This window comes from Eulemur rufifrons, chromosome 6 (assembly GCF_041146395.1).
Source record: "Eulemur rufifrons isolate Redbay chromosome 6, OSU_ERuf_1, whole genome shotgun sequence".
In the NCBI taxonomy this organism is placed as follows: Eukaryota; Metazoa; Chordata; class Mammalia; order Primates; family Lemuridae; genus Eulemur; species Eulemur rufifrons.
In genome coordinates, this window is record NC_090988.1 from 53,225,743 (window position 1) to 53,238,654 (window position 12,912).

Consider the following 12,912-nt stretch of genomic DNA (forward strand, 5'->3'; position numbering starts at 1 on the left):
TCGCTACAAAAAATAAGTTTAAGAAAATTAACTGGACATGTTGGTATGCACCTGTAGTCCTAGCTACTAGGGAGGTTGAGGCAGGAGGATAGCTTGAGCCCAGGAACTTGAGGTTGTGAGCTATGATTGGGCCACTGTATTCCTGCCTGGGCAAGAGAGAGAGACACTGACCCTCCCACCCCATAAAAAAGAAGACTCTACATTTCAAACTTTACTTCTCATAGAAATAAAATATATCAATGGCATCTGAAGTGAACAAAACTTTCTCACAGAATTTAGAAGGAAGGTTGATTTGTTTTTGAAATAGTGCCACACTGGTTATAGTGTGCACCGAATGGTTGGGCATGACAGAAGAGTGTCATTCAAAGAAAAACTAGATAGAACTTGGGAGCTGTCTGGATATGGCAGGGTGAAATAACTAGGTTTTTCACGTCATGCCTAAAAGAATGATGGTAACTTAAGAATGAAAAAAATCAAGAAAGAGAACCCATTTGACAACAAATGTGCTCAGTTTGGTTTTGGACTTTATTACTAAGTAACTTAAGATGACAGCCAAGACCTTTAAGCAGAAATCTCTAGCAGACAACTGTTCAATCTCTGCTTGAACTTGAAGAGAGGTCAGGGCTAGAGCTATATATCTAGAAATTATCATCAGGAAGGTCCCAGCTGAAGCTGTAAAACTGCTTAAAATACAACAGCACAGGACTAAGGAACTGATTAAGATTCATCAGCAAATCTCCGTAAGTCTGTGGGTTCTAAATGGAAAACCAATCTGAAGGCCTTTCCCTGGAATGGGGTGACATCCATACAATCCAGACTGGTCAAGCACAAGCTCACAGCTGTGAGCACTGTGCAAGAAGGCTGGGCCAAGAGAAAGTAGGAAGCTTTCTTTTAAGGGTAATAAATCCTTCCTCTTTTAAGGGAGGGCATACAGATTCATGGACATTACCTGGGGGGTGACAGCTCAGCCAGGCCTCCCCTTCATCTTTCCTGTGAAGAAAGTCAAAAGCCTAATTAGACACACTCAAAGTTAAACAGGTACAAGGGGAGAAAGAAAGTCCAAATTTCCAGTTTGGTACTAGTACTTAGACATGATCCAGTCCAACTTCCCATCCAGGCGTAGATTATTCTAAGACAAATTTTATTTGTTGATAAAATATTTCTGGATTAAGTATTTAATGAATCTGTTGGTTAAGTTAATGCTCAAATGCTTCCATCAATAGGGAGTTCACTTTGAGAAATCAAGATATTTATTAGGATTAATATAAACCAGGCCCTGTGCTAGGCACTTTGCATATAACATCATTAAGCCTCACAACCAAACAAGATATGTTTTATTATCCCCATGTTAAAGATAAAAAACTGAAGCTCGGAAAGAAGTGACTTGCCCAAAATCATCTAGTTATGACATTTCGAATTGAAACCTAAGACTGGTACAAAATAAGGTCTGTGTACTTTCTAATACCTCACACTGACTTTTTATATGCTTTAGAATGCACCTCCTCAATCATCTAAATCCTGATCTCTTCACCCTAACGCTTTTAGGGTATGATGGAAAGGGCCTAGGCTTTTAAGACAGAGAGATCTAGATTGATAGCAACCTTCTAACACATGATCGGTTGCATGATCTTGGGCAAGTTATGTCCTCTGATTTTGATTCTGCATTCTCTCATAGGCAATTGCTGTTCTTCCTTTATTACTTATCATATTCTGTGTTCATTGTTTCAATTTCAAAAACACTTATTAATAATAGTTGCCACCTATGGCACTACTATACTCATTCTGATGCCCAGAGAAATAATTGGCACTATATATGATCAATAAATATATCTTAGGACTGGTGCTGTGGCTCATGCCTGTAATCCCAGCATTTTGGGAGGCCCAGGCGGGAGGATCACTTGAAGCCAGGAATTTGAGACTAGCCTGGGCAACACAGCAAAACCCTGTCTCTACAAAAAAAAAAGTTGGCCATGGTGGCATGTGCCCGTAATCCTAGCTACTTGAGAGGCTGAGGCAGGAGGATCGCCAGAGCCCAGGAGTTCAAGGATGCAGTGAGCTATAATCATGACACTACTTCAGCCTGGGTGACAGAGCAAGACCCTGTCTCAAAAAAATCTTTTAATTAATTTCAAATGAATGAATGGTTTGCTGTGTATTCCCGATTAAGATGTCAGCTTGTTGCAGAGCAGAAACGATCACTTATGTTTAGAGTGCACATCTGAGCTCCACGTGCATCTACTACAGGGCCTGGGCATTATAAGTGTTACCCTGTTTCCCAAACAGAATCGTCTAATATGCCTAATATAGCAGTAGGAACCTAGGAGGACACAAAGATTCTATCACACACAAAGTGACGGTGAGTACTGGGACTTGCAAATAACTGAAGACCAGGTAATATTTGCTAAATGACTACTTGGCCAAGAGTCTTCCTGCCTCCCACTTTCCCTGTTTTTCTCCAACTGATTGATCCCAGTTCTGACGCAGGGATTACACAGTCCTTGCCTTCCGGATAGCTGTTCGGAGAATGAAAAACAATGACCATATGGGTTTGAGACTTCTTTTTCTAGACGCCGTACCCTCCACCTCCCTCAACAATTGAGGAAGTAACCCCTGTGGATATGCTGAATCAGACATAGCTATTCTTAACTCAAAGGCAACATCCGCTACCCGCCTCCTGTGCCCCTGTTCCGGGCCTAGCTTCACCTGAGGGCTTGGGCCCAGTCGCTCTGAATCCTCAAAGGCGCCGCCATCTCCACCCCACCTCGGCCAGCCCACCTCTTCCGCCACTTCCCGGAAGCACGTCCCCCCAAAGCGTGCGGCGAGGACGCAGGGAGGGCTCTACACCCGGAAGCCACCAATGAAAACGTGCGATGGCTTCCCCCGCCCCTTGAGTGCGCGCACTCCCCATGAGGGGCTGGTTCCTAGGAGGAAGCAGAGAAGAGGTCCTGCTGCCGTGCTGCCGGCCGCTGCCACTCAGGAGAGGGCGTTCGGTTTGTCTTCTCCCCCTCTGCTCTGTGAGCACCGTGTTCCGCGACCTTGCGCGGGGAGGCGTTGCAGGCACAACGGGATTGCGTTTGGCGGCTGCGTAGACGCATGCGTCCCCTGGCCACCCGCATCTCTCTGCTTTCCCACTCTTTCCTTGCCTTCCTAGTCCGGGCCAGCCTTCACAGTCCTGCTTCCAACCGTCTAGCCTGCCCTGATCTCTGATCGGGGGTGGTCTCGTTTTACTCCAAGGGAGACTGAAGCCAGGTGGCGGTGGGAGAAGAGTACAGTAGCAATTACTGAGGCCTGTTGTAGCCCAAGCAGTTTTCATTTATTATATTAATCCTCATTCTAATTGTGCGAGTTAAATATCGGTGGGGAAGCTAAAATGAAAAAGATTACATGGTAAGGCGTAGGGCTGGGATTCGAACCGGGATCTCTTGGCTTAGGATCCAAGGCGATTTCCATTTAACCTTTCTTGCTCTAAAAGATTTGCTCCTGGCCTTTAAAGAGTTCATAGGTATTTAGGAAGAGGGAACTATCATTTATTGAACTCTTTGAACATACCAGGCTCCCTGCAAACTTTATCATCTTTATTTTTCAGGAGAGGTTATAAAGTGACTTGCCCAAGGGCACCCAATGAGGCAGTGGCAAAGCTAAGTTTCCAATCCAAGGCTGTTTGAAAGCCTATTTTTTTCTATCTTGAATTATACTGCCTCCAAAGCAAATGAGATTTATGTAGGGGCTACAGAGTGTTTAAATTTCTCTGACGACTTCCTCATTATCCTCAGGATAAAAGTCCTTAACATGTCATGCAAAGCCTTGCTATGATCAGACACTTACATCGCCAGTTTAATTTGTTGTCTTGTTCTCATATTCTATTCTCCAGTCACCGAACTTTTTATTCCTCTTGTGTGTCCAATTCTATCTCAACCCCCTGCTCTTTTATTGGTCAGAAATATTCTTAAAATCTCTGGCTAACTCCTATTTATCTTTCAATCTCAGCTTAGAAATCACTTCCTCTAGGAAGCTTTCCCTGCTTATTCCTGTTCTTGTCTGGATTAGGTATCCCTTCACAGTGTTCCCAGTCTTACCTATCTGTACACACTGTGTAGTATACTGCCTTGTTTCTCTGTTTTTTAATTTTTTTTTTTTCCTGTACCTCTCCCCCACCGCTGTTTCCCTGTTTAGATTGTAAACTCCATGAAGGCAGGAACTGTAGCTGACTTGGTCCCCCCTGAGTCCTGAACTGGAGCATAGTGCCTGGTGCATAATAGGTGCTCAATAATCATTTGTGGGATGAATGAGAGACAAAGTAATGGCATTAAGGAGTCCTTTTAGCTTCTTTACAGCCCAGCATGGTGAAATATGTGCAAAGGCTGAAGTCATTTTTCTTCAAACCTTTCTTAAGTTCCTTCTGTATGCTACCTTCTATTGATGCTCTGAAACAGATGATCTTGGGAAGACAGTCTGGGTAAATATACCTCACAATTTTGTATAGTTGTCAAAGTTACCTCACTTACTTGATGGACTCATCTCTTTCCCTGTCCTCTGCATGCTCTATATTACAGCCACACTGAATTCTTTCCATTCCTCCCATGTGTCAAAACCTAGCCTTATTTGGGTGCTTTTTCAAGTTTTAAACTTTATTCTTCTTCAGACATAAAATAAGTCCAGTAGGAAAAAAGAAGAAAGTTAATTCTTCTGAGATAGATCAGAGATGGCTTCTCCAAAAAGGTGACTTTTCACCTAATTTATATTCCATTAGCAGAATCCATTGAGCTTATTGAGTGCTGTGTTAAGCATTCTCACATACTTTATTTGTCTCATTCAGTTCTGTTCAAACCATTTTGCAGGCCCATCCTCTGCCAGGCCTAGTGCTAGAGGCACCAAGGTAATAAATCAGGACAAGCATCTGTCCTCAACTTAGAGTCTCTGAGGGGAGACAGACACATAAACAGGCTATAATAGTGCAGTTTGGTCAATGCTATTTATAACCCAGGAAACTTCTATATAATTATATCCCTGTTCTAATCTTGTCTCTGTTCATATTCTGTAGATTCCCCAAGATGTCAACCTCAGTTCCTCAAGGCCATACCTGGACCCGACAGATGAAGAAGGAAGATGAGGAAGAGGACCCGCTGGACCAGCTTATCTCCCGCTCTGGCTGTGCTGCCTCCCACTTTGCAGTGCAGGAGTGCATGGCCCAGCACCAGGACTGGCGGCAGTGCCAGTCACAGGTGCAGGCCTTCAGGGACTGCATGAGTGAACAGCAGGCAAGGCGGCGGGAGGAGCTGCAGAGGAGGAAAGAGCAAGCAAATGCCCACCACTGAGACCCCAAACCACCTGTCCCCAGGAGAAGGCCATGTAGAAACCAATACCCAAAGACACCATCGGAAGAAGAAATCCTGAATGGTGGACATAATGGGCCAGGAGGTGTAAAACTTGGGCATGGTCTTTGGAACTGGGGTTGTTAAGGGCCAGACACGATGGGTTTGGACAGGACTGCCACAAAGAGCTGTTATATTTTCATGGTCAGATCCCACACATCCTCACCCATCTTGTCCCACCAATTATTTGCCATGTAAAACAAAATGGGGTAGGGATGTGCCCATCTCAGTACTTGGGTGTGCCAAGCACTCAGTGTACTCAATACAGGGACATTTTAATTTAAAAGTAAATTCACAATATAAAGGTATATTGGTTACCGAATTAGATCTTCGTTTATTCACTCATGGGTTCAACGGCAGCAAGTATTTCTGAGGCATTGTGTTGGAAACTGATGTGATGAATAGTGTGATATGACCTCTGCCTTCATGTTGATTAGAGTCTAGTTTGATAGATAATAATGAAACAACACTGGAAAAACTAGTTCCTGACAATGATATGAGTGCTTTTATCTTTTATCACTTGTTCTGGATGTTTCATTCAGATTAATGGAAAGAAGAAAGCAAGCAAGAAAACTTTTTATTCAAATACTGAAGTACCTTTTATATGCCACATTCTGTTGAATTAACAGATGCAGAGTCTGGCCTCAACCTGCTCCCACTCCAACAAACAAAAAGTTGGCCTAACATTTTAAAAGTATGTTTAACATTAAAATATAGATTTTAAGCTTTTGAAAAACGGAGCTGTCAACATGGAGCTTTTATTCCCACTTGACAACAATTTGCTGGAGTTGAATAATAGTTCCTCCTTTAAGAGGGTGTGTTTTCTCATTCATAACAGTTGCCATCACTTCTCATTTTTCTTCACATTCTATTCCTGCCTACCCCTGTAAGGCATTTGGGAGTGGGAAGGGGGTTGGGGGCAGTAATCCCTGTCATAGAAGTTGGAATGAAAGGGGACATTCATCATCATCAGTCAGAAACTTTTTTTTTTTTTTTTTAATTGAGACAGGGTCTTACTCTGTTGCTTGGGCTAGGGTGCAGTGGCATCACCATAGCACACAACAACCTCAAACTCCTGGGCTCAAGTGATGCTCCTGCCTCAGCCTCCCAAGTAGCTGGGACTAAAGGTACACGCCCACACCTGGCTGATGTTTTTCTTTCTATTTTTTTTTAGAGACAGGGTCTCACTCTTGTTCAGGCTGGTCTAGAACTCCTGGCCTCAAGTAATCCTCTCGCCTCAGTGCTAGGATTACAAGAATGAACCACCACGCTAGGCCTAGAAACATTTTTAAATCTTTTTTGTTGTTATACCTATTATCTTCTTTTTTAATTTTTTACTCACCACAATACTGAGGATTTTTTTTTTTCTTTTTTTTTTTTTTTTTTTTTTTTGAGACAGAGTCTCACTCTCTTGCCCGGGCTAGAGTGAGTGCCGTGGCGTCAGTCTAGCTCACAGCAACCTCAAACTCCTGGGCTTAAGCGATCCTACTGCCTCAGCCTCCCGAGTAGCTGGGACTACAGACATGCGCCACCATGCCCGGCTAATTTTTTTTTGTATATATATATTTTAGTTGTCCATATAATTTCTTTCTATTTTTAGTAGAGACGGGGTCTCACTCTTGCTCAGGCTGGTCTCGAACTCCTGACCTCGAGCGATCCACCCGCCTCGGCCTCCCAGAGTGCTAGGATTACAGGCGTGAGCCACCGCGCCCGGCCGAATTTTTTTTTTTCTACTTTTCCTGTAACCCCTGTGTTGGTCAACAAACATTTTTTGAGCACCTATCTATTAGAAGCCCAAATCTGAAGTACAGTAGGCCCTAAAATCTACTTTGAGCCTTTGTGCTAGTATTTGGGGGAGAGGGAAAGAAAAAAGAGAGAGGAGATGAAGAGTTTAACCAACAAAATCCTCTTTCAGCCCTCAGACTGAAGGAGATGACCAGGTAAATATAGAAAGATGTGTCTCTGTGGGTCCATGTGCTTAGTGCTGTGGGTCATCAGAGGGAGCCAGCAGTGTGCACTGGAGTTGTCAGCAAGAGTCTGAAGAGTTGAGCCTTTACAGATGAAGCAGACATGACCCATTCGTAACATATAACAGGATCACCATCCAGAATAAATAAAAAGTACCTAGAAATCAGAAAAAAAAAAAAAAAAAAGGCACATAGCTTGATTGAAAAGTGAACAAATATGCCCCAAAATAGGAAAATGTAAATATGTTCTACATCACAGATAAACAGAAATCTTGGGTTTAAAAACAAAGTATCATTAGCTGATTCTACTGATAAAAATTAGACGTATTTATAATGACCCATATTGGTAAGGATGAGGAGAAATAGGCACACTCATACTATTAAAGGGATCATAAATGAGTAAAGCTTTTGGAGGGCAATTTGGTGGGATCTATTACTATTTTAAATATTCAAGGAGTAATTCCTCTTTCAGGGATCCTCTAGAAATATATTTTTATAAGATATATATACTATAATGTTCATTGCAGCATTGTTTTCCTCTTATTAAAATAATTATGCAGTTTTTTTTCCAGTCACCCGAAAGCTTGAATGCAGCATTGTTTATAATAATCAATAAAGGGTCACAATGTAAGTTTCCATCAATAAGGACTATACTTGCTTATATATTCAAATCTTTTATAACAGGAATGTATCTATGTATTAATTTGTGTAATTAAAAAGAATCCCAGCCTGGGCAACATAGGGAGACCCCATCTCTACAAAAAAATTTTTTTTAATAGCCAGGCATGGTGGCAACTGTAGTCCCAACTACTTCGGAGGCTGAGGCAGGAGGATTGCTTGACCCCAGGAATTCGAGGTTACAGTGAGCTATGATCTTGCCACTGCACTCTAGCCTGGATGAAAGAGCAAGATCCTGTCTCTAACAAAAATAAAAATAATAGGCCATGGGGGAGGATGGGTGATATTAGCAGAGAGAAGCATGAAATGACATCCTTAGGCTGGGCGCTGTGGCTCACGCCTGTAATCCTAGCACTTGGGAGGCCAAGGTGGGCGGATCGTTTGAGCTCAGGAGTTTGAGACCAACCTGAGCAAGAGCGAGACCCCGTCTCTACTAAAAAAATAGAAAGAAATTAGCTGGACAACTAAAAATATATAGAAAAAAATTAGCCGGGCATGGTGGTGCATACCTGTAGTTCCAGCTACTCAGGAGGCTGAGGCAGAAGGATCGCTTGAGCCCAGGAGTTTGAGGTTGCTGTGAGCTAGGCTGACGCCATGGCACTCTAGCCTGGGCAACAGAGCAAGACTCTGCCTCAAAAAAAAAAAAAAAAAAGGAAAGGACATCCTTAGCAGGAGGAATGGTTTCCAAACCCGCAAAGTGGAGCAAGCAAGTTTTGCAGGACTTTTGCTCTAACAGGAGCCATCCACTAGGTGGGTCACATCACAGAATGTATTTGATAAGGCAAAGAGGGCTCTGTTGCCACCCAAGCTTGTTTCCTCAAATAAATGGGGATAATTCCTATTTCGTAGGCCTACTAAGAGAATTAAAAGAGGGAATGAAACATAAATAGCTAACAGTAAAAGTTGTTACTATTTATTGAACGATTATAACTAATATTACTGGGCATTTCACTCAGGCAATCCAGTTCCAGAGTGCTTTCAGTCCCTATGATGTGCTACCTTCAAATCCCACTAGCTGTGTGACTGGGCAAGTTCTGTAACACCTCAGGACCTGTTTTCTCTTCTGTAAAAATGCATATACAAGCCTCAAAAACCAATAAATGTAGACCTTCCTCAAAGGTCATTGAAAGAATGAGTTAAGGCCAGGCATGTAATCCCAGCACTTTGGGAAGGTGAGGCGGGAGGGTCATTTGAGCCCAGGAGGTCAAGGTTACGCAGAGCTATGATCTGACCACTGTACTCCAGCCTGGGTGACTGAGTGAGATCCTGTCTCCCTGAAAAAAAAAAAAAAAGAATAATTTAATATTGATAAAGGGCTTAGACACAGTATCTGGCACACTGGCACATAGTAAGCGTTCAGTGAACGTTAGCTATTATCATCATCACTATTACTGTGTGCACCGGTGACTGTCCCGAGTTCCATTATCTAATCTAATCCTCCCAGCACTGCATTCACTCCCATTACAGAGAAGGAAATAAAGGTCAGACTGGGGATTGGACTCCAGGTGTGTCTCGATATAAAGCCCAGGCTGTCGCTCCTCTGTGCTGTTTTGCAAGCATCCAGTGCCTAATACAGTGCTTAACACACAGTGAGTAACCACATTGACTATGTAAATATTACTTAGCTCTTTGCAAAAAGAAAATGAACCAATGCAAGTTTCCCACAGTGATCTAGATTGGTATGTTTTTCTTTAGTCTGTCAGCTTTGCAGCCATGGGGCTGCAATTTCAAGTGGTTCATGCCTGGCTCTACACAATCTACACCTACCTCTGGCAGCTCTGGGTTGCCTCTGCAGAGAGGCTTGGTGTCAGGGATGAGTGGAGAGACTTCTTGGCAGGATGCCTCTCTTGGCTAGGCTTAGGGAAGACTCATGGCTTAGATCTTGCCTGCAAGGTTCTTGGCTGGGGACTTGGCCTTGTGCTCAGTACAAAGGTGCACTGTAAGGTGTTTTGCAAGATGAGTAAGAAGACACTCCTCCTCCCCTCCCTCAGGTAAAGTGGCCAGACTAAGTCCTTGAGCTGCTGACTTTAGAAATCCAAAGAGAACTGGAAGGAGTCCAGATTGTACCCTTATACTTTCCTTCTGTAGAGAATGCTGGGGCTCCCACAGCTACTCCAGCAAGGACTTAAAACAGGCAGAGGAAGTAGGAGGGATTCTTCCCTTCTCAGCCATTACCTTTTGAAGACTTCTCATTCTTTAGAGCCTGGGCATTTGGTCTAAACAGTGAGCTGATTCTCTAAAATGAGCTGAAATATCTGAGAATGAAAGTTATTCTAGGGGGATTATAATAGCCAAATGAATCATTTCAGATTCTTCAGGAAGATCAGACATGTGAAGACAAAAAGATCACAAAGAGATCAAAGTACAAATGAAACAAACACAAGACACATTGGGTACCTCTGTCTGCAGTGTCTCCCCAGCAGGTCTAGTTCTAACCATGCCCAATACATGCTCAGAAAGCTTTCCTTCCTTAAGTACAGTACAAACAGAGAGGACCTTAAGTATCCTAGACAGAGTGGACCAGGGGTCTCAACATCGCTAGTGTCCAAATGGCCAAAATACCCAGATTTCATTTCTTTCTCTGTGACTAAAATATACTCTTTCAGAATCCACAGCTTGCCATTTTCAGGCTTCCATGGCGGAGGAACAAGGCATCCTCACCTAGAGGAAAGGGACTAAAGCATGAAGTGAGGAATCTGCTGGACTTAACCAGGAAAACTGCCCATTTGACACAGGCATTCTGCCCTTCTTGAAAGTTAATGATCTACTTAAAAATTCATTTCTAAAAACAAAATTCATTTCTAAAAATTTCAGTAATACGCACTGAACCAGGAATTGAGTGACCTTGAACTATCCCCTCTCTGTCACTGGCTAACTAGGTGACCTTGAACAAGTCTCTTTCCCTCCCTGGGCCAGTTCATCTATAAGATGAAGACTAAAATAGTTTATCCCAAATGTTATTTTTTTTAATTTAAATTTTTAAAACAATTTTTAATTATTATGGCTATGTAATAGTCATATATCTTTATAGGGTACATGTGATATTTTGATAAAGGCATACAATGTGAATTAATCAAATCAGGGTAATTGGGATATTCATCACCTCAGGCATTTATCATTTGTATTAGCAACATTCCAATTCTATTTTTTTAGTTATTTTAAAGTATACCCTAACTTATTGTTGATTATAGTCACTTTGTTGTGCTAGCAAATATTGTTCATTCTATCTGTCTAACTATAATTTTATACCCATTAGCCATCTCCACTTTATCCCCCCTCTCCCTGCCACTGGGTAACCATCATTCTATTCTCTATCTTCAAGAGATTGTTTTTAATACTTAGCTCACACATATGAGTGAGAACATGTGAGATTTGTCTTTCTGTGCTTGGCTTATTTCACTTAACATAATGTTCTCCAGTTCTATTTATCCATGTTGTTGCAAATGAAAGGATTTCATTCTTTTTTGTGGCTACATAATATTCTATTGTGTATATATACCACAATTTCTTTATCCATTCATCTGTTGATGGACATTTAGGTTGATTCCAAATATTGGCTATTGTGAATAGTGCTGCAGTAAACATGGGAGTGTAGATAGCTTTTTGATATGCTGAATTCCCCTCCTTTGGATATATACCCATCAGTGGGATTGCTGGGTCATATGGTAGTTCTAGTTTTAGTTTTTTGAGGAACCTCCATACTGTTCTCCATAGTGGTTACACTAATTTATATTCCCACCAATAGTGTACAAGGGTTTGTTATTGCCTGGCTTTTTAATAAAAGCCATTTTAACTGGGCTGAGATGGTATCTCTTTGTAGTTTTGATCTGCATTTCCCTGATCACTAATGATGTTGAGCATTTTTTCATACACCTGTTGGCCATTTTTCTGTCTTCTTTTGAGAAATATCTACTTAGATCTTTTGTCCATTTTTAATTGGATTATTTGATTTTTTCTTACAGAGTTGTTGGAGCTCCTTATATATTCTAGTTATTAATCCCTTGTCATATGGACAGTTTACAAATATTTTCTCCCATTCTGTGGGTTGTTAATTGTTTCCTTTGCTGTGCAGAAGCTTTTTAGTTTGATGTGATTCCATTTGTTTAATTTTGCTTTGCTTGCTTGTGCTTTGGTGTTATTACTCAAGAAGTCCTTGCTCAGACCAATGTCCTGAAGTGTTTCCCCAATGTTTTCTCTTAGTAGTTTCATTGTTTCAGGTCTTAGGTTTAAGTCTTTAATCTATTTTGATTTGATTTTTGTATATGGCAAGAAATTAGAGTTCTAGTTTCATTCTTCTGCATATGGATATCCAGTTTTGCCAGCACCATTTATTGAAGAGAATGTCCTTTCCCTACTGTACATTCTTGGCACCTTTGTCGATGATAAGTTCACTGTAGATGTGTGGATTTATTTCTGGGTTCTCTATTCTGTTCCATTGGTCTGTGTCTGTTCGTATGCCAGTACCATGCTGTTTTGGTTACTATGGCTCCGTAGTATAATTTGAAGTCAGCTAATGTGATTTTTCCAGTTTTGTTCTTTTTGCTCAAGATGGCTTCCAAAGGTTATATATTGACACAGCCAGGACTAGAACTCATCTTTCCCAATCCAGTGATACTCCCTCTCTTCTCTCCTGCTTATCCCTCGTGCTTTCATGGCACTACTAGGAATAGTTTAACTCTAACTGGGGCATTCAAAATTAAAAGTATCCTGAAGGAACGAACTATTGATACATGTAACACAATGAATAAAACATTATGCTGAATGAAGTCAGATACAAAAGAGTGCATACTATATTATATTTCATTCATCTGTAGTATTAGATAGGCAAAACTAATGTATGGCAATAGAAATGAGATTAGTCGTTGCTTCTGGGGGAGAATGACTATAAAAGAATA

At 41.6% G+C, this 12,912-nt stretch overlaps 2 protein-coding genes across 3 annotated transcripts in view; one reads left to right on the plus strand and one right to left on the minus strand.

The window, feature by feature from the left end:
• The window catches only part of PAAF1 (proteasomal ATPase associated factor 1), a 33,667-nt gene extending 30,917 nt beyond the window's left edge, over positions 1-2,750 (minus strand). Inside the window, exons 1-2 of the mRNA XM_069469270.1 lie at positions 2,704-2,750; positions 950-990 (exon numbers count right to left, since the gene is read on the minus strand). Of these exons, the coding sequence (XP_069325371.1) occupies positions 950-990; positions 2,704-2,750 (88 nt within the window). The remainder of the gene's footprint in view (positions 1-949; positions 991-2,703) is intronic.
• Positions 2,751-2,954: 204 nt separating this feature from the next.
• COA4 (cytochrome c oxidase assembly factor 4 homolog) lies at positions 2,955-5,758 on the plus strand. 2 transcript variants are annotated; one of them, XM_069469272.1, is made up of 2 exons: positions 2,955-3,014; positions 5,042-5,758. In XM_069469272.1, the coding sequence occupies exon 2, from the start codon at positions 5,052-5,054 to the stop codon at positions 5,313-5,315; it is 264 nt and encodes an 87-aa protein (XP_069325373.1). In that variant the 5' UTR covers positions 2,955-3,014; positions 5,042-5,051; the 3' UTR covers positions 5,316-5,758. The 2 variants fall into 2 exon arrangements, with proteins under 2 accessions (XP_069325373.1, XP_069325372.1); XM_069469271.1 differs by having other exon boundaries at positions 2,965-2,990.
• Positions 5,759-12,912: the final 7,154 nt, after the last annotated feature.